Source organism: Rhinolophus hipposideros (genome assembly GCF_964194185.1).
Source record: "Rhinolophus hipposideros genome assembly, chromosome: 4".
In the NCBI taxonomy this organism is placed as follows: Eukaryota; Metazoa; Chordata; class Mammalia; order Chiroptera; family Rhinolophidae; genus Rhinolophus; species Rhinolophus hipposideros.
Window position 1 is genome coordinate 53,022,244 of NC_138050.1, and position 27,862 is coordinate 53,050,105.

General features: G+C 40.9%; 1 protein-coding gene across 1 annotated transcript; it reads right to left on the reverse strand.

Moving 5' to 3' along the window:
• Positions 1-15,404: 15,404 nt before the first annotated feature.
• Positions 15,405-25,633, reverse strand: TEX29 (testis expressed 29; the record flags this gene model as incomplete). The annotated part of the gene is made up of 4 exons (XM_081045866.1): positions 15,405-16,788; positions 17,673-17,742; positions 23,011-23,121; positions 25,576-25,633. 4 exons carry the CDS (start codon positions 25,631-25,633, stop codon positions 16,554-16,556), a joined length of 474 nt encoding a protein of 157 aa, XP_080901992.1. The 3' UTR covers positions 15,405-16,553.
• Between the last annotated feature and the right edge of the window lie 2,229 nt (positions 25,634-27,862).

Genomic DNA, 27,862 nt, shown 5'->3' on the forward strand with positions numbered 1-27,862 from the left:
TGATGCAAGTCCCCAGCATAAAACCCAAAGGCAGAAAGATAGGAAAGAAGAAAAATAGAATTAACTCAGAGGAAATAGAAATAATAAAGGGAACAGAAGAAACTTTTAATAAAAAGTATAATTAACATCAACGAGAGAAGAGATGTTAAGTTTATGAAACAAGAAGAGGATGTGATCAAAGACATTGTTTAGGAAACAAAAGAGAAAATGTGAGACTTTTTTTCAAATCAATTGGAGGAATAAAAATAGAGAAAATCATTCAGATAATGGAAAACAAAGAAAAACATGGGAGTTCAGAGAGAACAAGTTGAAGGATTAACCCAGGAATGTTAATATCTGTTGTTAATTAGAATTAAAAAGAAAAGCAAGAAAAAGCAGAGCAAGGGGTAGTGGATTGTCCCCTGTCTCAGAGAGCTGGGGCCTGAATCTCTCCTTGGATCTGAGTCCCAGGAAATTGCATCCTGGGCTGTGGCTTCCGCACCCCAGGCCAGAGCTAGGCTGTGCTGGGGGCCAATTCTGCACCCTGTGAACTCCCTATATCGTGGTCCTGGGCATCCAAACTCCCCGTCTGGGCCTCACGTGTCCCAAAGCTGGGGTCATGGTGCCACCCCCACACCTAACAAATGAGCAGCAATGTGCCCAGGAAAGGAAAGATTCCCCTGGGAGGGCTAAAGGACACAGGCCTATTTCCTCTGAGAGGAAGAATTTCCCTTCAGAACCGGGCCAGGTTTGGGGATAGTGGGTCAAGTGACACCTGCTGGATGAATGAGCTTACTCCAGGACACAAAATGACCTGCTCTGGTCACCCAGTAGTTCAGATAGATAGGAATCAGAAGATATTACTTAAAGTTAAAGAAAAATAGAGAACACCATAATAAGAGGGAAAAGACTAAAGGCATTATAAAAGGTATTAGTATAGAGGTAACTGTTAGCATAAAGAAACAAACCATCTAATTACCAAAAGAAAATTTAAAAGACAACAAAATATAAAAAAAGAAATAAATAGAAGTAATTATACCATAAAGCACAGAGTGAATACAACATTTAATAATATAACACAGTTGAGACCAAACATAACATTGAAAACTCAAGATTTTCAAATTGGTTCACAAAGTGAAACCCAACCCTATGTATACAAGAGACAACGTGTTTTCCTATTGCTAGATCAGCAAAGAGTTACCAGAACATGCTACTAATAGAAAAGCAGGAATGTGAACAGTCAGTGTAAGGTCCAAGCACAAAACAAGCATTAACATAGAAAAAACATGGCACTTATGATGCTTAAAGCAAGAATTCATAATGAAGACCTCTCTGTCATAAATACCTGTGTAGTAACAAAGAACACAGTAACCATCTTCATCAAGCACAAACTTCAAGAGATGTAACGAAAAGGAAAATCCCATTAAACTACAGGAGATGACATCTCTAGAAGAGATACCATCTACTAGAGGTCAAAGGGACAAAACATGAAAAAAGAAGTGGAATACCCAATAAGGTAAATATTATGCTGACATATTAAACTTTACCTCTGAAAATAGAGAAAATCGTCCTGCTCAAAAGCTCATGGACTATTCACAAAAATTTACCACATTTTAGTCACAAATAAAATTTTAATAATAAAATATATACAAATAAAAATACTAAAAAGTTAGAAATTAATTCAGAATCAAAATACCAAAAGGCTCTTTCTCTTGAAAATGAAACAAAACCAACTCTGTATTAGACAGCAACTGACCAAAGACAAAAATACAAATAAAAATAGCAGAATTACTAGAAGTTAGTGTGATTAAAATATTATGTGTCAGAATCTATGAAATACAATTAAAACATTGATCAGGGAAAAGTTTGTAACTTTAAATAATTATACTAATATGATAAAAGAATAAAAATAAAGTAAGTTCCTAACTCAAAAAGTTGTAAAAATAACAAGAAAAAGCAGAAGGAAGAACATAATAAGGCTAAAAGCAAACGTAACACAAAATAGAAACTGAATTAATATTTATTAAGTAATTAAATGGACATAATAGAATAACTAGAGCTATTAAGTAAATCAAAATGCAGTTTCTTTTAAAAGAAATAAACACTTCTATAATTTGCCTGATCAAGAAACTAATGAAAAAAAGAAATGACCAGGGAAAATAACCATGAAAAAGATAAACATAAGAACTACTTTGTACAACTCTATGCAAATTTATTTAAAAACCTAGATGGAGCAAATAATTTCCTAGGAGAATACACTTTGCTAAAATTGACCCAAATAAAGATAGAAAGCTTAAACAGACTTACTTCCCGAACTAGAATACAGAAAATTATGAAAGAACTGTCACATAAAAAAGTACCTGACCTAGATGGTTTCCCAGGGAATCTACTAAACAAACACAAGGTGATCTTAACATTATAGAAACTGTCTCAGAGTATACAAAGAAGGCAATTTCCAATTCTTTCTTGAAGCAAGTATAACATTGATATCTAAGCCAATAAAGAGCGCCTAAAGGAAGCTACAGACCCACATTTCTTATAAATATCAATGCAAAAAATCGTAAATAAAATATTAGCATACAGAATCCAAAAACACATTAAAAAATATTATATCATGTCCAAGTAGAACTTATTTTAGGAGTGTAAGATTGAATCAATATTGGAAAATTCATTATATGATTTGCCATACTAATAACAGCCATAATAAAAAGACTATGATTTTCTCCAGGATACAAAAAAAACCTTCAACAAAATTCAACAATAATTCCTGATAAAAAATACTCAATAAGAATTCATGGATACTTCTCTAAATACATACACATGTAACTATACGCCAGTCTGCCAATTAAGTTCACGAACTCATCCTAGAAAAACTGCTACATATCTCCTTGTTGAATATCACTACGGTCACCTTCGAAGTATTCCCCTTGGGAAGCTATTCACCAACGCCAGCACCTAGTCCACCCTTCAAAGCAATTCTGGAACTCTTTTTCTGGAATAGCCATCAGAGCTGTCATCGTATTACCCTTGATGCCCTGAATGTTATCAAAATGTCTTCCTTTCAATATTTCCTTTATCTTCGGGTAAAGAAAGTAGTCACTGGGGGCGAGATCAGGAGAGTAGGGAGGGTGTTCCAATACAGTGATTTGTTTACTGGCTAAAAACTCCCTCACAGACAGTGCTGTGTGAGCTGGTGCATTGTCGTGATGCAAGAGCCATGAATTGTTGGTGAAAAGTTCAAGTCATCTAACTTTTCCATGCAGCCTTTTCAGCACTTCCGGATAGTCCACTTGGTTGACTGTTTGTCCAGTTAGTACAAATTCATAATGAATAATCCCTCTGACATCAAAAAAGGTTAGCAACATTGTTGCAACAAGTTCCTAAACTTAATTGGCAGAACTCATATACATATACACATACGCACATACATATGCACATTTACACACACACACACACACACACACACACTCACACATACACGGGAAGATAAACCTGAAACTAATAAAAAACGATTACCCTAGAGGCTGGCGGATGGGAAATAAATGAAAGAAATGTGGATGAGAATAAGAATTCTCTGACTATACTTTTTCATATATTTGTGTCTTTTGAGCATGTAAAACCTTAATATTCAAAAAGTAAGTCACATATGATGATAAATGGCATACTCTAAAACTGGAAACCCATAGAAACAAATGAAGTTAATGACATATCAAATTAATAATCACACAAAAAGAAGCATTTATACAAGTAAATTTTTAACTCAGTTCTCTGACTATTCATGCTTTGTGTTATATATTCTAAGGACAAAAATTATTGCAAAGAAACCTTGAATTTCTATTTACAAGTTTGTTGTAAGGAGTGGTGTTGGTATAGGAACTCTGAAATGAGTTTTTGCACACTACTGCATTGAGCAAACAGGTGAAATACACGGGGGGTGCCAAAAAAACGTATACACATGACTTGTATTCATCTTTTGTTATCGGTGTATATTGAGTATTATAATTTTAATACAATTTTTTCCTTTCTGTAAACGTGTATACATTTTTTTGGCATCCTCTGTATTAAGCTTCAGGAAACCCATTCTTACTGCAAGAGAAGGGAAATATAAATATGGAAAAAGGGACAACCCTGCAGTGCTGGACATGAATTGCAGTATCAGTATAAATATATAACTTCTAGCTCTGTCCAACCAAAGGGCCAGAAGCAATGACACCCCAGTTGCAATTAGCACACCTAGTATCTAGGTCTTTGTTTATAAAACCATTCCCCACAGAAAGCACCCAAGGCTCCTTAGAAAATTAGCTCATTCCAGGTCTTAGGCAGAGAAAGTGCAGACTGAATTTGGACCATCTTTTGTGTCAGAAAGCAGAGAAGCATTTAAAGATGAATGGTTAATGACAAAAAGATACAAGAACCTGATTGAAGAGGCTCTTACGGGCCAAACTTGGAACAATTTGATCAAAAAGAATAATGATAGTAATAGATTATAATACATTGAATTAAAAAGAACAATTGAGTTTATAGTGAATTATTTTTTTAAAAAACAGAAAGATAAAGTTATTCTTTACAAAAGAAAGCCAGTTAATAAATGTGGGAGGAATGATAGAATTAGAATATCACTATTCTGCAACCACCATTGATATAAGCAAAAAACACTGGTAAAAAGTTACAGGGGAACAGAATATTCATAGAGCTTCAATCTATCATCCCACAGATTTCTTACCAATTACAAAAAGGAAAAGGTTCTTACACTAGGTAAATTTGGTAGTTATCTTAAACAAATGATTAAATTTAACAAATTGTTATACATTCCTCATGCAATGAAACAGGAAGTACACAGCGTCACCAATGTAGCAGTCTTGCCACAATGTTTGATCTGAATCAAATCATGAGGACACAACCAGATAAACCATATTAATCAAGACAACTCTCCTGGACTTCAGGGTATTGACGGCTTGAAAGGGGACGGGGAAAAAAAGGCATGGGTATTATTCTAGATTAAAGAAAGTTAGACAGACGTTATGTCTCTCCATAATGTGTGATCTTTAATTACACCTAGATTGAAAAAATATGTAAAAGACATTTTGGGGACAACTGGGTAAACTGGAATATGGAGTGTCTCTGATTTGGGGGAGATGAGAATAGTACTGTAAGGTTGGAAAATATTGTTCTTATCAGACACAGGCTGAAGTACTTTCAAATGATTCAAGAATCACATGTGTGAGTGTGGACAAGAGAGAGCCAGAGACAGACAGAGACCAAGAAATACAGAGACAGAGAGAGTGTGCACGGAAATGTACCAATGAATGTTCTAGATAGGAAAAATACATTGAAGGAAAATAGGGGAATGGAGGGTATGAGAGTAAATCATGACCTCCTCTGATAGGAAGTTAATACATAACATACAAAACTGATAAATCAAGAACACTGGTGCCAGAAAGGCAGGGTTCAAATCCCATCTCCACCTTTTCCTTACACTGTGTGTTTGGGCCTCCTCCTTACCTTATCTGTGCCTCAGTTTTCTCATAAGGCTCATGATAGTCCCTACCAAGTTGGGTTGTGGAAAAAATTAATAGTTGGAATATGTAAAGCACTTCGAAGAGTGCCTGGAACAAAGGAAGCACTGGTCAAACAGCTACTTAAGTAGATCTAAGCTACTTAAGCTATTCAAGGAGATTGTTTAGGAATATGGAGTCAAGTACCGGAAGTCGCCATAGAAACAATTAGCAGTGGCTGCCTCTGGGGAACAGGATCTAGGGTGGGAAGGAATAGGGCAGGGGACAGCCATTTCTCATTATAAACTACATAGGACTATTTACCTGTTAAACTATGCTCATGTATGAATATGATGGAGGGTAATTCTTAAGAAAGCCACAGATCAGGAGTACAGGTGCCGCTTCCAACACCATCTGGATAGAAATTAGCTCTGAAACGTAGACACCTCTGCGCTTCTGTTTCTTCCCCTGGAAAATAAAAGGGCCAAAGATCTGAACAATCGGAACACAGCTTAAATGGGTTTTGTTCTGAGAAATAAAACCCCACAGCCAATAAAAACTATATAAAAACCTTAAGGTTAAATGGAAAACAACAGCAACAAAAATATGTTCTATTGTCTGACCCACCACAGGCTCTATTATAACGCCCATAGTTGGCTAGTCTGCTCACCATTCACCTATTGGTGTGGCTCTGTAGAAGTTGGCACCTCTGGCAGCCACTCTACCCTCAGGGTCATCTTTTCCCTTAGCTCCAGGTACCCTGCAGTTCTGACAAGAGTAGGTGTCTCTCTCAAGTTCAACCCACACTGGGATCGAGGAAACTGCAAAATGTCATCATCAAAAGCCAATAAAGTTTGCCCCGCAACCACAAGAACCAAAATAAATACTATTTTTTTCAAATTTAAAAACACACATACACGTGTTGTAGCATTAGAACTATTTCTACTCTCAATATTTAGTCCTGAGAGTCCTGAAGTTACGTGACTAACGACATAGACACACAGAAGAGCCACATGTGGTGACAATGTTCTTAACCCTACGTGACATTGCTAGTTGGAAAATGTTAATGCCGAATGACCTTTTTCTGCAGGGTATTTTAAGGAGACAAAGCAATTTTCTGTAATATGGTTACCATAGTGATTGGTTCTCTAAAAAGGCTGGGGGAAAAATGATGTGTATCTGTAATCAATAGCTGTTGCAATAACAAATGGTTTGATAAAGCAACATTTGGGGATTAATTTGAAGCAGACTAGAGAAGTAGATTTTTAAAAAGTCAACAAAAAACAACCCACAAAAATAAACAAACCAGAACTCTGCAGTGCTGCACAAGCAGGGCTTTGGTAACTGGCATGGACCTTTGCTCGGGAAGAAAGGGTAACTGCTCATGGACCCAGGAAAAGACTCACTGGGGCATAAAGGCCCACTAAGTTCCCAGAAGTGACACTGCAGTAGCCTCCTCCCTGAGGACTAAGGACAGAGCCTCCTGCCCCCTCTCTGGCTGACGTTGACTGCAGCTGGCACCTCAAATTTCAGAATAATGGAGACACCACTAAAAGGAACCAGGGATCCTTTGAGAAATGGCTGATCCCAGGGCTGGAGCAGAGAAGGTACCAGAGGAGCCTGAAATATTGTGTATGTCAGAAAGCAGGAAAATTCTCAAAGAATGACGCCAAAGAGACACAGGAGCTAGCTTCCAAGGGCTGCCTCTGGCCAAACTTGAGAGAATTTAAGCATCAAAATAAATAATGATGGTAACAGATTATAGTCTATTAAACTACTGCACCATGAGTCCGTACAGATATAAATGAATGAATGAATGAATGAATGAATGAATGAATATATAGAATGGGAAGTTTAATGAGGATACTTACACAATTTCAAAGTACCTATACACAAAATATTACTTAAAAAGGAGAAAACAGTAACATATAATGGATAAGCCTAGGAGATGTCATCTTAATCAAGTGACTAAAATTACCATTACCAGCAACGGGGCTACTTAAAAGTGACACCTGATAGAGGCAATGATTAGACCCAGTACCTCTTCTGTGAGATTCACCACAATGATGCAGAGCCTAAATGTATTCATAAGGAAACATCAGACAAACCCAAAGTAAGAAACATCCTGCTAAGTAACTGATCGATAATCGTCAAAAGTGACTTTCCACGATAGTCCAGGGAAACCTGAGGAATGTTCCAGACTGAAGAAGTCTAAAGGGAACTGATAACTAAATGAATGATGTATTGAACCAGACCATTTTGATATAAAGGGTATGATTGGAAGAAATGACAATATTTGAATGGAGCCCAAGGACTAGATAGTAGTGAATATCGATGTTAATTTCCTGATATTGATAGTTGGACTGTGGTTATATAAAAGAATATCTTCATTTATTGGAAATACACATTAGAATATTTGGGAGAATGGCATTATGCAGGCAATTTATTTTGAAATGATTCAGTGGAGAAAAAGAACTCATACTATAATTTTCAACTTTTCTGGAAATTGAAGAATGTTTCATAAAATAAAACTTTTAAAAAAGGCAAATTACTAACATCAAAAATAAAAGATAGGACATCATTACAGATCCCAAGGACACTAAAAAGATAATAAAGGAATACTATGAATAACTTTATGCCCAAATTTAATAACTTAGGTGAAATAGAACAATTTCTTGAAACACATAATTTGCCAAAACTCACACAAGAAGACGTAGACAATTTGAATAATCTATATCCACTAAAAAATTAAATCAATAATTAATACCTTCCAAAACAGAAAACACTGAACCCAGATGGGTTGACTGGTGAATTCTACCAAAACTTTGAGAAAGAAATTATACCAATTTTCTATAGTCTCTTTCAGAGGACAGAAATAGAGAAAATACTTCCTAACTCATTTGATGAGGCCAGGATTACCCTAATATTATAACCAGGCAAAGACATTACCAGAAGAGAAAACTACAGACTAATATCTCTCATAAATATAGATGCAAAAATCCTCAATAAAATATTACCAAATTGAACCCAAAAAAGTGTAAAAAGAATTATACACGATGACCAAGTAAGTGGGATTTATCCCAGGTATACAAGGCTGGGTGGTTTAACATCTGAAAATCAATCAATGTAATAATCCATCACATCAACAAGCTAAAACAAACAAAAATCACATGATCTTATCAATACATGCAGAAAAAGCTTTTGAGAAGACCAAAACCCATTCATGATAAAAATTCTCAGTAAACTAGGAAAGAGGGGAACTTCCTCAACTTGATAAAGAATATCTACAAAAAGCCTTCAACTAACATCATACTTAATGGTGAGAAACTCAAAGCTTTTCCATTCAAGGCAAAAATGTCCCCTCTCACCACTTCTTGTCAATGGCATACTGGAAGTTTTAGCTAATGCAATAAAACAAGAAAAGGAAATAAAAGTATACAGGTCGGGAAGAAACACAGCTGTCTTTGGTTGTAGATGATATGATAGTCTATATAGAAACTCTAAAAGAATCGACAAAATCACTCCTAGGACTAATAGGCAATTAACTATAGAAAGGTTGCAGGATACAGTTAATACTTGTACACAAAATTCAATCGTTTTCCCATATATCAGCAATGGACAAATAGAATTTGAAATTAAAAACACAATAAACACCATTTACATTAGTATCCCCCAAAATGAAACACTTAGATATAAATCTAACAAAATATGTACAAACCTATATGAGGAAAACTAAAAAACTCTGATGAAACAAAATCAAACTAAATAATTGGAGATGTTCATGGACAGGAAGACTGAATATTGTCAAGATGTCAGTTCTTCCCTACTTGACCTATAGATTCAGTGAAATCCCAATCAAAATCCCGGCAAGTGATTTTGTAGATATCGACAAACTGATTGTAAAGTTTATATCGAGAGGCAAAAGACCCAAAGTAGCCAACACAATATTGAAGGAGAAGAGCAAAGTTGGAGGACTGACACTACCTAAATTCAAGACTTACTACAAAACTACAGTAATCAAGACAGTGTGGTATTGCTAAAAAGAATAGACAAAAAGATCAACGGAATAGAATAGAGAACCTAAAAATAGACACACATAAACATAGTCAACTGATCTTCGCCAAAGGAGCAAAGGCAATACAGTGGAGCAAAACAGTCTTTTCCACAAATGGTGCTGGAAAAACTGGCATCCACATGCAAAAAGTGAATCTAGATACAGACCTTACACCTTTCACAAAAATTAGCTCAAAATGGATCACAGACCTAAATGTAAAATGCAAAACTATAAAATTATTATTTTCCAAGTTTCTTTTATTAGAACTTCCTTTTATACACGCTTAGCCCCCAACTCTTGCCCATCGTCATACTTGATTTGCTAAACTACAACCCTGCTTAATCCAGTTCTCCATCATGTCCACACCTGCACCCACAAGGCTGAAGGAGCTGATGAAACCTGCAACTGTCCTGACTAGTCTCACCTTAAGTTCACAACCACTTACCTCGTCAGTGCTCAGAGCTACTAGTAGGTCCGACCTGTCTCTATCTATTCAGTCCCTACTTTCCTCGGTCCAAGCAGGCAGTCGCTGGGGACACTTGTAAATACACATTCTTACCTAGTCTGTCCGGTGTGGTCACCAGGGTCCTAGAAACAAGCAAAAAGGAGGACTCTAGAAACCATCATGGGAGGGAAGGGAGAGTTTTCAGCCAAAGAAAATGCTCTGACTTTATTTTTCTTCTTTGTGAAGAATCAGTAGCAGCTTCTGTGTGAATTAGACCCAAAAGTGCCGTGTCCCCGTGTGGTGACATGTCAATACACATGTACACAGAGAATTGGGGTACTTGCTGAACTGCCTCAGGCAGTTAAATGTACTGGATCCAAGTTAGGACTTATCAGCAAGTTCATTATCTAAAAATAAATCAGCTTTTCTCTGCGTCATCAGAAGATCAGATTATAGTGTACGCCTTACTTTCAGAATAAAATGTTTTCAGTCTTAGACAAGTGAGGACAATGAAAATTATTACATAATCTGTCAGGTACTGCAGCAGCCAATCGTGAAAGGGTATTATTGTTCCTCCACAATGAGGGTTGTCTGGTAGTTTCCCCCATTGTAAAGATACAACAGACTTCAACAGTTAAGGACAGGAACAATTCCGAAATTCAGTAAAACTGCCATCAATTGCCAGCATCTCAGGTGGGATGCTCTCAGCTAGGGCTGCAGGTTTCCTTCAGGTACAGAATGGCTCTGGCACCCCAAGGTCGGAACTTTGGTCCTCTCCCACTTTCTGCATTACCTTGGCTAAGTCTCATCTTCCTTTTGTTCATTTATAAACCTGAGGTGACTCTACCAGGGCCTGTCCCCTCGCAGTATGATGACAGTAAAAAAGAAGATGGGTCTGTTCTCCTGCAGGGCGAGCACCAGAGCAGATCTTTGCATAAGCATGTAAGTCTACCTCCAGCCCCAGCCAATGGGTGAGATCAGGCTGTAAAATTGCTGCAGTGAGAGAGGGTACAAGGGAGTTTAGCCTAACTGGGACCAGTTTCCATAAGACTGCTCTCCAAGTGCCAGCCACAAGTCAGGAGATCCCCAGACCACCCACACTTCAGAGCAGCTGGCTGCAAATTCAGAGGTCTTCACAACCACCTTCATCTTCCATTAATTTGCTGGAACAACTCACAGAACTCAGGGAAGTGCTATAACTATGATTATAGTTGTATACAACACTGGGTGCAAACTGGAAGCAGCCAAAGGAAGAGATACATAGGGTGAGGTAAGAGGGTCTCACAGGTGAAGCTCCCATGTGCCAGGCCAAATGCCCTTCCCGGCACATGGGTGTAGATCACCACGTAGGGACCTCAGCCCAGCCTCAGAGGCCAGAGTATTTACTGGGGCTTCATTCTAGAGACATGATTGAGTGAATCGCTGCCCATGTGGCTGAACTCCATCTCCAACCCTCTTCCTTCCCAGAGTTTGATCTCTCTGGTGTGACCAGCCCTCATCCTGAGTCATCTCGTTAGCATAAACTACCTAGGGGCCCACTAAGAGTCACATGGGAAACGTCAAGGGCTTAGAGGTTATCACTCAGGCTTGGGGGACAAAGGCCATACCTCTCTTTGGGCTGAGGTAAACAACTTCTTTATTACACAGGGGTTGTTTCGGTCAAGGTTCTCCAGAAAAAGAACCAACAGGAGACCTACTTACTTACTTATTTACTTACTTACTTATTATAGGAAACTGACTCACACAATTATGAAGGCTACCATTTCCCGTCTGTAGTCAGCACACTGGAGACCCTGGGAGCCGATGGTGTAAGTTCCGGGCTACAGGCTGGCAGTCACAAGATGCAAAAGAGCCCATGATTCAGTTCAAATCCAAAGGCAAGAAAAAGCTGATGTTACAGTTCAAAGGCCATCAGGCAGGAGGAGTTCCCTCTTATTCAAAGGAGTGTCAGCCTTTTTGTCCTATTCAGGCCTTTTACTGATTGGATAGGGCTCACCCATACTGGGTAGGACAGTCTGCTTTACTCCATCTACCAATTTAAATGTTAATCTCATCCAGCAATGTCTTCACAGAAATGTCTAGAATTATGTTCAACTAAATATCTGGGCTCCCGTTGGTCCAGTCAAGTTGAAAAGTAAAACTAACCATCACAGGGGGCAAACACAAGTGTTTATTATTGTCCCACAGGACAGAATGTACTCAAAATACTGTGCAGGTAGGGAAAGAATGAGAAGGAAATACCATCTAAAATCAAATACTAGCTATGATCATTTGGGGTTATAGGAACAATTTATTTTTAGCTTCTGGATTTTTCATATTCTTTTCCTGTTGAGGGCATTATGCGAAGTGAACTGAGTCAGACAGAAAAAGATAAATACCGCAGGATCTCACTTGTATGTGGAATGTAAAACAAACAAGCAAACAAACAAAAAAGAGCTCATGAATATAGAGAACAAATTGGTGATTGCCTGAGGCATAAGGTCAGGGGTGGGTGAAATGGGTAAAGGGAGTCAAACGGTACAAATTTCCAATTACAAAATGAGTGAGTCATGGGAATGTAAAATGTATTCTTCTGTCCTCTTCGTTTGGTTATAAGTTCAAAAAAAGCAAGACCTTTGTCTTAACTTTATCCTGTCCATTATGGTATTTTCCATTCACTCCATCCCACATTCTACTGCCAATTTGAATATACATATTCAAATTTATGTAACCTTAATAAAAATGTTAACTTAATTAAAAAATTAAATTTGTCATTTAAATTATGGGAAATATTCCAAATCGAAAACATTGCTTCCTTTCTGTATCAGAAACATCTTTCCCACTGAGCACATTGTAATCATTCTTTCCAGCTTGTGTTTTGTGTGATATTGCTTTACAGACTTGAGTTTTTTTAAGGCCAACAATGTAATCCAATCTTGACACCTCTCAGATCTCTGGTGTTCATGTTATGAAAAGAGCATATTAAGGTTCCTGAAGGTGGCCTGTGAAAGCTCCCCTCACATTCTAGAATTAAATTGGCCTTGTTCTTTTCATCAGAGAAAGACAAGAAGAGCAGGCTGTTGTTTTCCAAAAGACTCAACCCGCTTCAACAAGCCACTTCATTCTTCATGTAGCTAATGTCTCTGTCGAATTTATTTGAGTGCATTCCAAGCAAAGCAATCTGGCAATAAAACACTGCAAGGTATTTCCAGCCTTCGAGAGGAACCAGTGCAGTTCCCAGTCCTAGAGGAGCGCTGAAGCGACCCTTGGAGCTACGGCTGATGTTCGATACTCCGGGATCAAGTGGGAGTCAGGCCCCACTCAATCTGGAGAGCTATGAGGTCAGCTTCACAGCCAGGTCATTGTCAAGAAAACATAATCCAGCCAATTTCCTTCTTCTAGTTTAAAGATTTGCAAAACTCTCAGAGGCTCACTCCCCAAACCCCAGAAACTGTTATGCACAGTATTTCTTCAAAGCAGCCTCCTTCTCCAATCATTGGATAGCTCTTAAGCATGATCAAGTTCCAACTATTTGTAACTCCTTGGGAAGTGTCTTTCAGTCTGAAAGGTTTTCTCAGATAATAAGGCTGCAGGCTGTTGTACTCTCTACCCTTCTTCCTCTCCTATTACCCACAAGGAAAGTCGTGCGTTTCCTTGTTAATAATTCTTTGATCATTATTGTATAAATTCCCACATTACAAATTTCTCTATCAGTGTGTTCACCTAACCAAGTGTCATTGCGAAATCTCTTGCCCCCATATTTACTGATATTTTCTTCTGATACAATGCCAATTTACAAACAACTTTTTTTGATAAACAAATATGTTTTGCCATCACTTTACAGCTCTTAGTTTGCAATGTTAAACAAAGCACCTTCTTCACAAAGAACTGACCGTGAAAGTCCACTTATTCTGAGGTATTAGGGAATAATTTTTGGAAACTGGGAAATACAACTCACCTGAGTTGGGATTAGAGTGAATATGCCTCTAGACATTGGAGAGAGGGGATCAACTCTACAGAGTAACTTTGTGTTATGAACTCACAGTTCACAGTCCAAGAAAGGAGAGAGAAATAATCAACATTTAATGCACCAGGCCAAGTTTGATATTTTAATCAGAAATTGAGTAAAAGCAGAGTCAAGGTAAGGACACAGAGGTATATTATTACAGAGGTGACATCGAAGAAAATAAAGACAATTTGGAGAAAAATGATATGCAAGATTTTTCTGTCGGTTAATAAGCAAGTGGAATAGAAAAGCCATAAGACCAAAGAACTTTCACACAGTGGTTCTGATATCTTTTATAGAAGAGTCTCTTAAAATTTTCTCTTTTTTATCAGCCTCATCAATATGAAAAGATAGCTCAAGTATAATTAATATAATAGTTATAAATGTGCAAAGACTTTTTACTTTTTCTTTTCTTTTTTTTTTTTTTTGCAGAATTAGATCATACTAAAAACACAGAAAAAATGATGCAGGTTAATTAAGGAACCATGAACTATTGCAGGAAGCTCAGTGTCTTCTTAAAGATTTATTGTTGATTTTTAAAAAATAAAAGATTGTGTGGGTAGGGTGAAAAATCAGAACTCTGTTCCAGGAAACACAAAAGATATATCAAAAGTTTCACAAAATTTTTAAAGGTACAATGGTCATTATTATTTAAAAATATTATTTATTAACCAGAATTATTACACTGAAGACAAAGTTTAAGACTGAAAATTTGAATATCCCCTCACTTCCTTTGCTCCTACGGAATTCTCCAGGGATTTTACAACTAACCTTGGTTATCTCTGTTCTTATAGAGAATGCCTCAATCTATACCTACTGGAAATGCTCATAAGAAAAATTACAACAAAGAAAGTATAGCCTAGAAACATGAATCTTATTTTCATGCAGCAGCTTGAGGCAAAAGTCCTGTATAGCCCTGACTAAAGAGCTGACTGAATCCCCAAATCAGGTCTCTCTAGTAGAAATATTTCCTATAGTTATCTCATTCAGAGCAAAACTATGTGAAGATTCTAATGGAAGTATTTGAAAAGTCAAAAAAAAAAAAAAAGATTCTCCCAGACCACGGGGCTTCCCGGGCTGGCTTGCATCACCCACGGTTCACTCCGTCACTCTGGAAACCTCATGCCTTCTGCCCTGGAAGACGGACTCTGAGGGAAGCTGCTGCAGAGGGTTCCGGGCCTCTCAGAAACAAATGCTGCTTCTCTCCTTAGCACAGCTTACTGCTGGGGAAGTCCTGAATTTCCTGTGACTCTGAGTGCCAATCCCACCTTGTGAAAGCCAGAAAAGGGGCCCTCGGTGACATCGCCTGTAAGCGGCCTTGATTCCAGGATCGGTAACAAACTGCCATTGAAAATTCAAAGCTTCTAGGTAATGTTCTCCCCCTCCAAAAGCTTTCTCACTCCTAAGATAAAAATACAGCATTGAATAAAACAACATGAAACAAGAAGCATTTAAAATACCTTTATTTCTTTTTCTCATTGGGTGGTCATTCCATCACACATTTTAACAGTGGTTCACTAGCTGTACCATTTCATTTGGCTACTTCTGCTAATCTTCCTATTTTCTTTTCATAGATGTCAGTCCTCAATTTCTTCATCATCCATTATTGTCACTGTTGCTGAATTTAAAACAAAAATAAGTGGTATTTTTGAGTGGACTATTTCAGCAATACCAAGAAAATGTCATCAAGGTCTGTGAACACATCTGCATGGCATCCAATTGGCCATGGGTTACTCAAAAACAGATGTGGTAGATGTGTCTGTGCTGCCCTCCTCTCCACTCATTCCTGGGAGAGAAACAGTTTCCTGGGGGGAGAAGGGTCTCCACCTCTCATAGCTGTCGCCTTACTCTTCAGAAAGCACCCTGAGAACGTGACAGCGTGCCCTGCGGAAAAAGTCTCCTTGCACAGACACAGCATCGGTTAGGGACGAGCATGCACAGAGGTTTGGGCAGGCTGCTGCTCCCTGCCTCCTCCTTTTCCCGACTACTCCAGTAAAACCAAGTCTTTGTAACTAATGGATAATAAGAGACCTAAAGAGTGTTCCCATATAAACATCACCTAAGATTGAGCTGATCATTTGGGATGTTTCTTTCTCTACCTGGCAAGTTGCTGACTTGTGAAAAGCATCAAGCAACTGCTGAGGCTTCCTAAGAGAGTTACAACATGCAAGCAACTTTGCTTCCTAGAAACCAGAGGCGTTGGAAGACTTAACTGTGGTTCACATCTCTTTAGCCACAACCACCAGGCGATCAGGGAGCCACAACAGGAAGTGGTGTTATTAGGTACCATTGCCAGGAATCACCTTGATTAAATCTGCAGTGTCACAGATACACCCCGGCACTACCACTCCTTACTCTTACACCCATACGGCCATCCCAGCTAGAGAGAGTGGATGACAGAGTGGCAAAGAGAGGGGGAGGAAAAAGTGGAAGACGGAAGATGGTATTTATGGAAGGAAATGAGCTTTTAGAGCAGGGAACCCATGCTGAGGGCAGAAACCACCTTACAAACTAGACCTGGAAAATATAGATTATTGTCCAACTAAGAAAACGTGTAATTGTTGTTGAAGAGCCAATACAGCTGCTGAGTGTCTTTCACAGATAAGATCTCTCCAGGGAATAAAGCTGTGCCATGCCCCAAAGCCAGGTGAATCCCCTCGTCTTACCATCCTTCCCTTCAGTCTCCCCACTCTTCTGTGATGTTTTGGCAGTCGACACTTTCGATGTCGCCTTCCCACTGGAGGAGGCTGCCTCCTCTTTATCACCGGACTTGGATGACAAAGATTTTTCTGTAGAGACTCCCTTTTCTCTCCTCTTCTCTTGAACAAGACTGAGGGGAAGAGAGTTTTTATCACAATCAGAGAAATCAAAGATGGAAAACTCTATGGGCCACCCAGTCCTCCACCAGGACGTCACCCCTAAAATCATAGGGTTCATGATCATGAATGTATAAAATTTGTCACGGTAAATGCTTTGCCTTAAGAAGAGTTTCCATTTTAGTTTCTCATATATGCCATGAACAGACCATCCATAGGTGGCATCCAGACTCCCAAGGACAGAAACAGGAGTGGGGGAGGTATGTGCTGTGTGCAGGATACAGACAGCCAGATCAGTCACTCACAATGCCACCTAGCAGCACTCAGAGTAGGAAAATGGTTTCTCTTGTTGCTGGACCAAGTGCTTCAACTAAGCTCAGTGGCTTTTACTCATGTCACAGGGAGAGGCTTGTGGTGGAAGCCTCCCAAGTAAGAACGCTGAATTCCAGTCCTGCCCTTGGGAAGCGGCCAGCAGCCATGGCCTCGCCGGGTGTGCACATCCTCACCATGGAAACAAGAAGGGGAGACAACGTCTGAGAACATGTCCATGACATGACTCTATCACAGGATGGAGGGACATGATCAGCGTGGATTGGGGACGTCGGCCAGGATTCTGGAGACACAACTGGTGTGGAAGGCCCCTCCTGCTGGTTGTGGGAGGGCTGTGGGGTGAAATGGGATGAGCAGAGCACTGACAGTGTTAGGTGCTGCTCATTACGTGCTGGCTGGTGTTATTATCGAGCTCTGGAAGATAAGCTTGGTCCTTTGGGCTAGCTGGCTCTCATCCATGGCTCCTTGTTGCCCCGACAACACTGAGCCAAGAAGGGGAGTCCTCCCGAATCTCATTCCTCTCCCATAAAAGTTCTGAATGTGAGTTTAAAAGAACAAAATGACTGACCTGTAAATAATGGTGATGATAAAGGCCCCGGCAATGATCACGATCAAGGCAGAAAACACCTGCACGTAAGCTGAAACACAAGTTTTGTTTATTGTCATTTGGACCCAAGTTATTTACAAAAGGGCAGTCCTCCACCCCCCCACCCCCCCGAGTCAGGCCATGGCCCTCCACCCTGCCCCTGCTGCCCTTATCAGGCCCAGCTCAGCCCTGAGCACCAGCCTCTCCACCATCACTTCCCTCCTGGGAGCACTTCCTTCCATGGGATTCAAATCACCCATAGATGGATGAAGGCTCGCACGAAAGGAACTCAGGGTGGTGGCCATGGCTACCCACACGACACCTGATGACTATCCCCTGGGGGGAGCACTGCAGAGATGGCTCCTTCCTCGGTTCTCCAGGAAACAGCAGCACGGGGCCTCCTGCGATCTGGGTACCTCACCCTGCCCCTAACTCCCTGAAAATGGTCCCTCAATACTCAGGTCAGTTAGCCCCAAAGTGAGTATAAGGAAAATGCTTTTTTGATGATAGACAAATGCCATGAGTCTAATCTCAAATTTTATTGACTGAGTTTTTCTTTATTAACAACTCAATGCCCTGGGTTGACTCCATTTTCTCTAAACCACCCCCAACTAAAGAGCCAGAGTCTCCAAGGTGACGGTTAGGGGGTGGTGGCCTCTATTCCCATGTTCCCCTGAGTAGGAGCATCAGGTGGTATAAATTCTCGGCCCCTCTCCACTCCTGGGGAAGGAGTGGGAAGGAGGAGCTGGGTGTGGCCTACCCCCCACCCAGGTCTTCTCCTGGGGGATGCAGCATAGGGCTTGAGAAAGGCCACTTTAAATGATGTTGAATGAATTGAATTGAAATGAACAAATAAAGTTTGTTTTATTTGAAAGAGTGTATTAGGAGCTTTTAAGGGACAAGAAGATGAACCTCAAATTCTTGAATTCCAGGGAATGTGTATTCCTTGGGTGATCTTGTGTCTTGGTTCATGAAATTAATTCAGAATTTATGTGTGACTGAAGTCCTGTTAGAGAGAGACACATTTTTAGACAATGTTTTAGTATTCAATTGTCAGAATATCTTCTCTATCTTTATATGTGCAAGTATTTTTGGTCCTTGATGCGAAGCTCCTGGAGGCAGAGACTGAACCTCTGTGATTCTCTCTGTACAGTATCTGGCTAGAACACTATTTGTTAGAAACAATATGTATGGTTTATCATAAACCATATATGATGATGGATCATTCAGAAATGGCAGGAAAGAAGAAAGCGTTATTTTCTTTAAGGACTATCTTGAGAAATTCTCCCCCAAATATAGTTAAACAAAAGTCTGGAAATCATCTCAGCAAGCCCCCTGAAGAAACTGAAGTCAAACACTTAGAAGAAATGACATGTTACATAATGTACCCTAAGTCAAGACTGAAGAATGAAGGCAAGTCATTCTCTTTGAATTCCAAATTCTTTCTCAAAGATCTAATGCTAATTCCCCAAGTTCATATTCTTAATAATACAGATTATGCCATAACACAATGTGCACTTCAAACCAGCCAATTTAAGTAGTTGGTGAAAGGTTTTCATAACATGGAATTATGTGCACAAAGAACTCATAATACCCTGTCACTGAATACTACAACTTACACAGCACAAAGATTCATTCGCCGTCTTGAATGAGAAAGATGTCAAAGAAATGAAAAATAATTTGAGGGCACAGCGAGAACCCACATATAGGGCTCACTGCCCAGACTCTTCCCGCAGATGGCCCAACCTCTCAAGCTTGAAAGAAGTCAGAAGTTAAGAAAAAGCCTAGCCCACACAATTCATTTATTAAAATTGGAAGGATATGAGGTGGCCAGTTAGCTCAGTTGGTTAAAGCATGGTGCTATTAAAATACCAAGGTTGCTGGTTGGATCCCCGCATGGGCCACTGTGAGCTGCGCCATCCTTAAAAAAAAAAGAAAGAAAGAAAATGGAAGGATGGAAAGAGGATTAATACTTGCCTCTATGCAAAAATGTCATACCCACTTGTAAAACAGTGGGCCCTCTTCAAGTACAGAAAATTTCTTGAGAGTTTGTGGGGGTTTTTTGGGGTGGCAAGGGATCCTTAAAGACACTAATAGTTAAGTTACTATAAAGAGTAAGACTCGTTTTTCAAATGAATGACAGGCATGAGGTGATTATATTAATTTAAACAATGTTTGTTATACATACCAACATTTACAAAATGGCCAACTCCATTCTGATGAGAAGGTGCTCAGGGGATGAGACAGATGAGGGAGAAAAAGCAGTTTGGATTTGCATTCTCTTGCTAACTGCAATCTTCCTTGAATGGCCTATTTCACCACATCACGCTGTTAAGTCTCCAATTCATTGGGATATGAGAAAATTGCGATAATTAATTGCTAAACACTGTGATCAGTTCTGTGACTTGACTGGGGAATTGAATGTCCTTTACATCTTTATATGTAAAATATTGAAAGAACAAAGTCAATACTTTCGGATTTGAATGTTTTGGGCTTTTAGAAATGGTAAAAGTCTCAGAAAAACTAAGTTGCATAAGTGCCTAAGGACACTGGAGTCCTCTAAGAAGCAAAATCCTATGATGGAAATGAAGTTAGCTAGATTGTAACCATCTGCTGCTTTCCAAATAGTAAAATGTATGTGTCAAATCACCAGTACCACAAAACAGCAGCAAAAAGATGACAAGTGCAAAAAGCAGCAAATTATGTCCAAATCACCACCCCGTGTCATGAACTCAGCTCAGGAGTACCTGTCATATATCCCAGAGAATGAGCTGCTGAAATGCAGCAATATGATAGGCCATTTAACAGCGGAAGACCTGGGACTCAAAAAGAATCTCAAGTAAGATTCCGGCTAAGGTTATGGGTTTTATGATGAGATTGGTGGAGGATAATTAACTTCTTTAAGAAAAAAGCACTATGTCTTACTCCAACTCTCACTACCCTCAGTACAAATGAACTAGATGTCCATTAAAGCCCAGAATTAACTTTCAGGGTGACATCAGCAAAAATGCTAAAGGAAGTCCTTTAGGATAAAAGGAAAGGACACTAGACAGCAAACCCACATGAGCAATAATGTGATAAAATCCGATATATTTCCATGATAAAAACACTTTAGAAACTAGGAAGAGAAGGAAACGTTCTCAACCTGATAAATGATATCTAGTAAAACCCATATCTGCCATTATACTTAATGATGAAACATTTAAAAATGCCCCCTAAGATCAGGAATAAGATGAGGATATCCACTCACACTGCTTCTATTCACCATTGTAGTGGTGGTTCTAGCCAGGGCAACTAGGCAAGACAATGAAATAAAACCATCTAGATTGGTAAGGAAGAAGGAAAACTATTGCTATATGCAAATGATATGATTCTATATGTATAAAATGCTAAATAACGAAAAAGATGAGCAAAACTAATAAATGAGTCCAAGAAGGTTGCAGGATATAATATCAATATACAAAAATCAATTGTCTTTCTATACACTAGCAAACTTTCAATTCTCTTGGCTATACCTAAGATTCTATACACAGCCTGAAAATGAAATTAAGAAGACAATTCCATTTATAATAACATCAGAAAGAATAAAATACTTGGGAATAAACCTAATAAAATAAACACAAGATTGGTGCACTAAAAACTACAAAATGTTGACGGAAACTAAAGAAAACCTAAATAAATGGAAAGACATCCCCTGTTCATAGATCAGAATACTCAGTATTATTAAGATGGCAACATCCCTCAAATTATCTAGAGTCAATACAATCCCTGTTAAAAATACAAAATAGCTCTTTGCAGAAATTAAAAAACTGATGTTAATATTCATATGGAAATGCAAAGGACCTGTAATAACCAAACAATCATGAAAAAGAACAAAATTGAAGAACTCAGAGTTCTTGATTTCAATATTTATTATAAAACTAAAGCAATCAAAATAGTGTGAGAGTTCAGAAATAAACCCTCACATTTATGGGCAATTGATTTTCAACAAGTGTGCCACGACAATTCAACAGAAAAACAATAGTCTTTTCAACAAATGATGCTCAGATACCTGGATATCTACATATAAAAGAATGAAGTTGCATCCCTGCCTCACACCATATACAAAATCAACTCAAAATAGATGAAAGACCTAAACATATGAGCTAAAACTATAAAACTCTAAAAAGATATCACAGATGTAAATCTTTGGAGTTGGCAATGTTTTCTAAGCTATAACCAAAAGCACAAACAACCAAAGAACAAATCGGTAAACTGGACGTCATCAAAACGAAAAACTTTTGTGTTTCAAAGGAGAATGTCAAGAAAGTGAAAAAGTAAAAAGACAAACCAACAGATTAAGAGAAAGTAGTTGCAAATCATATACTTGAAAAGGGTCTACTATCCGGAATACAAAGTTCTTACAACTACACAATAAAGACCACTAACCCAATTAAAAATCGGGCAAGGGATTTTAACAGACTTTTCTCCAGAGAACATATACAAATAGCCAACAAGCACATGCAAAGTTGCTCAACATCATTACTCACTAGAGAAATACAAATCAAAACCAAGAGATACAATTCATACCCATTACAAAAGACATAATAAAAAAGAAAGACAACAAGTGTTGGTGAGGATATGGAGAAATTGGAATCCTCGTACACTGCTGGTTAGACTGTAAAATGGTGCAATCACTTTGGAAAATCGTTTGGCAGCTCCTTAAAAATTTAAAAATTGAGTTAATATGTAATCCAGCAATTCCACTCCTAGATAAGTAGCCAAGAGACTTGAAAACATATGTTCATAAAAAATGTGCACACGTATGTTCATAGTAGCATTATTCATAATAGCTAAAAAGTAGAAATAATCCAAATTTTCATTAACTGATAAATAAATAAAAGGTGGCATATTCATACAACAGAGTACTATTCAGCCATAAAAGGAATGAAGCACTGACATGTGCTACAACATGGTGAGCCTTGAAAACATTATGTAGTGAAAGAAGCCAGACACAAGAGGCCACATATTGTATAATTCCATTTATATGAAATGTCCAGAATAGATAAACCCATAGAGACAGAGCCATGGCTGCCAGGGGTTGGAAGGAGAAGGGAATAGAACAACTAAATGAGATAGCAAGTCTATCCCAACTGGGAGTGAAATTTCTCTGCTGCCAGCCACAGACCCTCAAAGCCCTCTGCTGCCCCTACTGCAGAGATGTGACTGGGGCACAATACAAAAGGCACGTCCAGCACTGGAGACCCAGGGGAAGAAAGCAGGCCATTCCCAGGCTTCCATGGCTTCATCTGTACAGGGCAGGCCTGGCCGGGATACTTACTGGGAACTGCTTTTTCATAGCAGACGCCTTTATAAATGCAGCACCCGAGTTCCTTGCACCGATCTCTGGTGACATTGTAGTCACATATGTCGTACAGAGGAATGTCACACACTGCAAAGCACAGACACACACAGAGCTGTTATTACCGAGAACACAGCCACCCGCTGGAAATTCTACAGAATGTGGGACTTGGAGGGGAAACTTCTGGGTTTGTGTTGCGGGTTTTGTCATGTTTTTAATTATGCATCATACAAATCTTACTTTGAAACTAAGATCTGCAATGAATTAGGTTTCTGAACAAAATAATGTCAAGTTAATTACACAGAATAATGCAGGGTCCTCTAATGATGAAGGAGATAATACATCTCAGCGGAGCCCTCGCCAGGCTCGGCGCTCTACAAAGAAAACAGGAAACAAAGATCCGATACAATGGATATTTAGGAGTTCGGGTTATAATGTGTAATTAACTCACATTTAAGAAGACAGTGAATTATAATTATCAACATGGGCTGAGGATTATTTCAGAATTTAAAAACTGAATCAAAAGGACATGAAGTTTAATGCCAGTTTTGACCAAAAAACCAAAGGAAAGATAATGACTACGCAGCCAGAGGAGGTGGCAAGTGACTGTTTTGAGCACAGTGAGCTACTTAACACCTTGCACACTTTCAGCTCTGGTATGTGATTCTCCTGACTGGCCACAAGCAATAACCCTGCTGGATGGGGTCTCCTGCCACAAGGAGCCCACCCCACCTTCCTCACCTTCCAGTGAACTCCAGTCTTTTTCCTAGGATTGATTTAATCTTTCAGAGTAAGGGATTCCAGGGGAACCCCTGTCCCTCACACACAGCCCTCCCTTTCCCAAAACACACCCACTCCATGTTTGCCAAATACTGTCGCCATGGCCTCCCCTGCCAGTCGGAGATGCAATGGGCCTATGATGGCCCCTGCTGTTGGAATGCCATTGTCGCCACAGGAGCACACAGCCAGACACTTTGAGCGGGGCAGTCAGAGGATGAACGAAATCCCACTGTGAACCTCCTCACCAGTGCACCAACTCTCCTACAGCGGGATCCTGGAAGCCAGAGCTGAGCTTGCCCGCAGGGAGGGGCAGAGGGAGGCGGGGCAGCTGGAGGGGCCTGGCCTTGGCACAGCTGAACTAGAGTGGCTCAGAGACTGGTCCCCGGTGGCCTGTAGTCACTGAGCTCTCAGTCGCTCTGCACAGTGGCCCTCAGTTTAAGGGAATGGGAACTGTGCTGGATTTTGCTTCCAGTGTGGTCTGGGCTGCAGAGAGCCCCACCTACATCCCCATCAGGCAGCAAGAATGAGGATTGCCACCGTGCTTGCCGTGGCTCCCACAGAATTTAGAGTGGATCTGCTGGTGATGCACTGCTCCTGTCTGCTCCGGTTGCTCTACGTCATCCAGAAAGATCCAGGGGACCAAAGGCCACACCGCTGGCAGGCAGAGCTGGGATCCCCATCACTCCTGCTATTTCCACTCGTCCCAGGAATGCAGCTCAGTAGTGTCCTTCACATAGTCGAGGGGATGGGGGTTCCCAGAATTGCTCTAGGTAATGGCAATCAGCATGGGCAGGAAATAATTCATTGAGTGCTGCATATGTTTTGTTCATACTGATTGCTCTCCTTAACGTCACTACACAGGTGAGAAAGTCTTGGTACATATTTCCCATTTTGGCTGTCTTAATGGAATATTTTGATATAGCAGCTGGTCCTCTACCTCCACCTTTGTGGAAGCTCAGTCTCCCCATCACATCGGAGACCCCTGTGGGCCTCTCTTGCCCTCTTCCCCCTCCTCTCCAGTACTGTGCATTTGTCTGGACCTCCCATGATGTCTCAACACATTGCTAGTTGCCACACAGAAGTGTCTTCCACGTCTCCAACCCTGGCCAGCCCAGGAACCCCCCGAGTCAGTCCCTGTTCTAAGCCAAACAAAAAACCCCAAATTTCTATTCTTTTCCTTCCATTTTTCTTGTCTTTTGTTTCTTACTAAAGTCATGCATGAATAAAAGCTCAGTTGAGAAAAAAATTCAAGTAACATACAAATATGCACCCAATCCCCAATGGTCTCGCATATCTAGAATTTTTCTCCGAGTGGTTATAAGTCATGGCAATCACACTGTATGTACACACTAACCATGTGCCTGGGTTAGTGTGTACTTCACATCCCAGGAACCCAGGACAGAAGTGGGTAAAGGTGACTTTTACTGTTGAGAAACACATTTTCTTAAACAACAACGAAAGAAATCAATCTTGCCATAAAAATTATCAAGTAGCTGAAGTGTATGTTTGGCTTCTCATATGAAAATATCTTTAACCCTTTAGCCACCTGTTAAATAGTTAAATATATTTCTTATGCTGAAAACCTCAGGTTCAGCGGCTTTTGCAATGACATTTTAAGAAAACAAAGACTTCACAGAAAACAAAGAAAGTACTTTTCCATATTATTTAAAAAAGACAAATTTCTTTGCCTTCTTGTCTAAACCTCCTAACTAATCGTTAACTCCTTGGGTTGAAACGGGCCCTGCGGTAGTTTTTTCTCATTACCTGCAAATTTCTTCAGGATGTGAGAGGGGGACTTTTTGAATTCTGGATCATATCTCATTGTAGCAGTCGGAAGATGAAAGACGGAGAGGGGTCAAGGGAACCTGGGAGACACAGCAGTTAGCACAGTGGGACCCCCAGGGCAGCCTGCAGTCTCAGTTAGTGCCAGGAATGCAGATGGCAGGCGACAGCCGACTGGGTCTCACCAATCGTGTCCCAGCTCAGTATGCCCGCTTCACGTCCCCCACGGACACTCCAGGTGCACAACTTTTGAATCAAACAAGAAAACTGGCCACCTCCTCCCTCCAGCTGCTCCTGGCCAGTGAGTGTGGAGCCAGTGGCAGGCCCGCCCTGCCTGCTGTGATGTCACACAGCTCTGTGATGTCACACAGAGGTCGGAGCTCCACTGCTGGATGCTGTAGGGCAGACAGGACACTCGCAGGGCTGAGGGGAGGGGAACCTGAAGGGCAGGCCTGACATCCAAAACCTGCCCTCCAGACCCTGCAGTCCAGCCCCGTTCCTGTGGGACACCTGCCCCTGTTGCCCAGCCAGGCCCGGCTTTGGACCCAGATGTTTGAGTCCTGCCACTCCCATCCTCACGCCACAGTTCTTGGAGAGCCCACTTGTGCTGGCACTGCTGGGACACAACAGTGAGCACAGCAGACAGAAGTCCCCACCGTCAGGGACTCATATTCCTGTGACAGGAGACAGAACAGAAATGCCAGGTCAGACACAGGCTGTGCAGAAAAGGAAAGCAGAGCACACTGATTTAAGGAACATCTGGAGCAAGGAGTGGCTTTCTGTTTTACACGGGGTGAGCAGGTGGCCTCTGAATTAAACAGCATCTGAGCAGGTCCGGAAGGGAGGGAGGGAGGGTGCTATGTGGCCATTCAGGAAACACGCACAAGGCTGAAGGAGCAGCATGTGCAAAGGCCCTGCGAGGAGGCAGGCACGGCCAATGTGAGTCCAGGAGACCAGTGTGGCTTCAGTGAAGACAGAGACATCACAGAGACCAAATCAGGAGCAAGTGTGTAGGTTACTGTTTGGACTTTGGCCTTCCCGCTAAGTGAAACAGGGCACAAAGACAGGGTTTTGTGCAGAGGAGAAACTAAGTTATATTTTAACAGCATCGTCTGGCTGTGTTGAAAATCAACGGTAAGGAAACAAGAGTAAACTCAGGGAATAACGGAACGATCCAGGAGGAAAATAAGTGTTGATCAGGGTAGCAACTGGTTGAATGTTCTTTGTACGGCATTTTAGAGTCACTAAGATTGGTTGACAGATTTGTGAGAGGAACAAGTAGTGATGAACCCAAGGACGTTGCCTGAGAGGACGGAAAGGTGGAGCTGCCACATTTAATTACGATGGGTACTCAAGTGCAAGTGGCCCGGCCAAGCAGACGTATCATTGGCGGATCTGGTTGGGGTTGAGATCCTGGTGGGGCATGCACAGTGAGCGGCTGGAATGAAGAGCCATCAGCATGTGGGAGAGCACCCGGGGAGCCTGCGTTGGAGGGGGAGCCCTGGGCTGGTGGGCACCGAGAGCCTGCACACAGGAAAGGGCAGGTGGGAGACGGGGCGTTGGGAAGCACAGCGTGGTGTGGTGTTCCAGAAGATGAGAGAAGCATTAGTCTTCGGGAAGAGGACCTGTGCAACCCGGAGCAGGTGAGGATGAGAAAGCAAGGCGGCGAGATGTCCCCTGTACTTGTCGGAACACTGGGATGGAGTACAAGGACACTGGACTTGATGAGGCCTGAGTTTTCTGCAGGAGGTGAGGGGGTTGCGCTGGCAGGACTTGAGCTGGGAAGGAGACGTGAGGACAGAGCAGGAGAGGAAGGATGATTTCGTGGGAGGGGGTGTAGAGAGAGAAGAGAGGAATATCCAGCCCCAGTGGGTGGATGGACTCACTAACGGCGGGAGGGGTGAGCCCACAGCAGGAAGCTATGGTCGGATGGGCAGGTCAGAGTGGAACTTGTGGCAGGAATTGGGTTTTGGTGTGACCGAAAGAGCAGGTGGCTGAGGCCGGGAAAGGTCAACGACCCAAGCTGCAGGGAGGCCCAGTGGAAGAGAGGCCTGTGGGGAGGGCAAACCAGAACCCACCAGGCTGCAATGAGCCAAGGGCGAAGGAAACAAGAACTCGAGGACACTGGTGGAATGCCCATGTGGGAGGTGGGAGCCAGGAGATGGCACCAGCGAAGGGGATACTCAGAGCCTGTGGGATTGAAGTACCAACCACGAGAGTGACCTGGAAATCTTGCTTCTGGTGGTGGAACATGCAGGTCCTTCAGTGT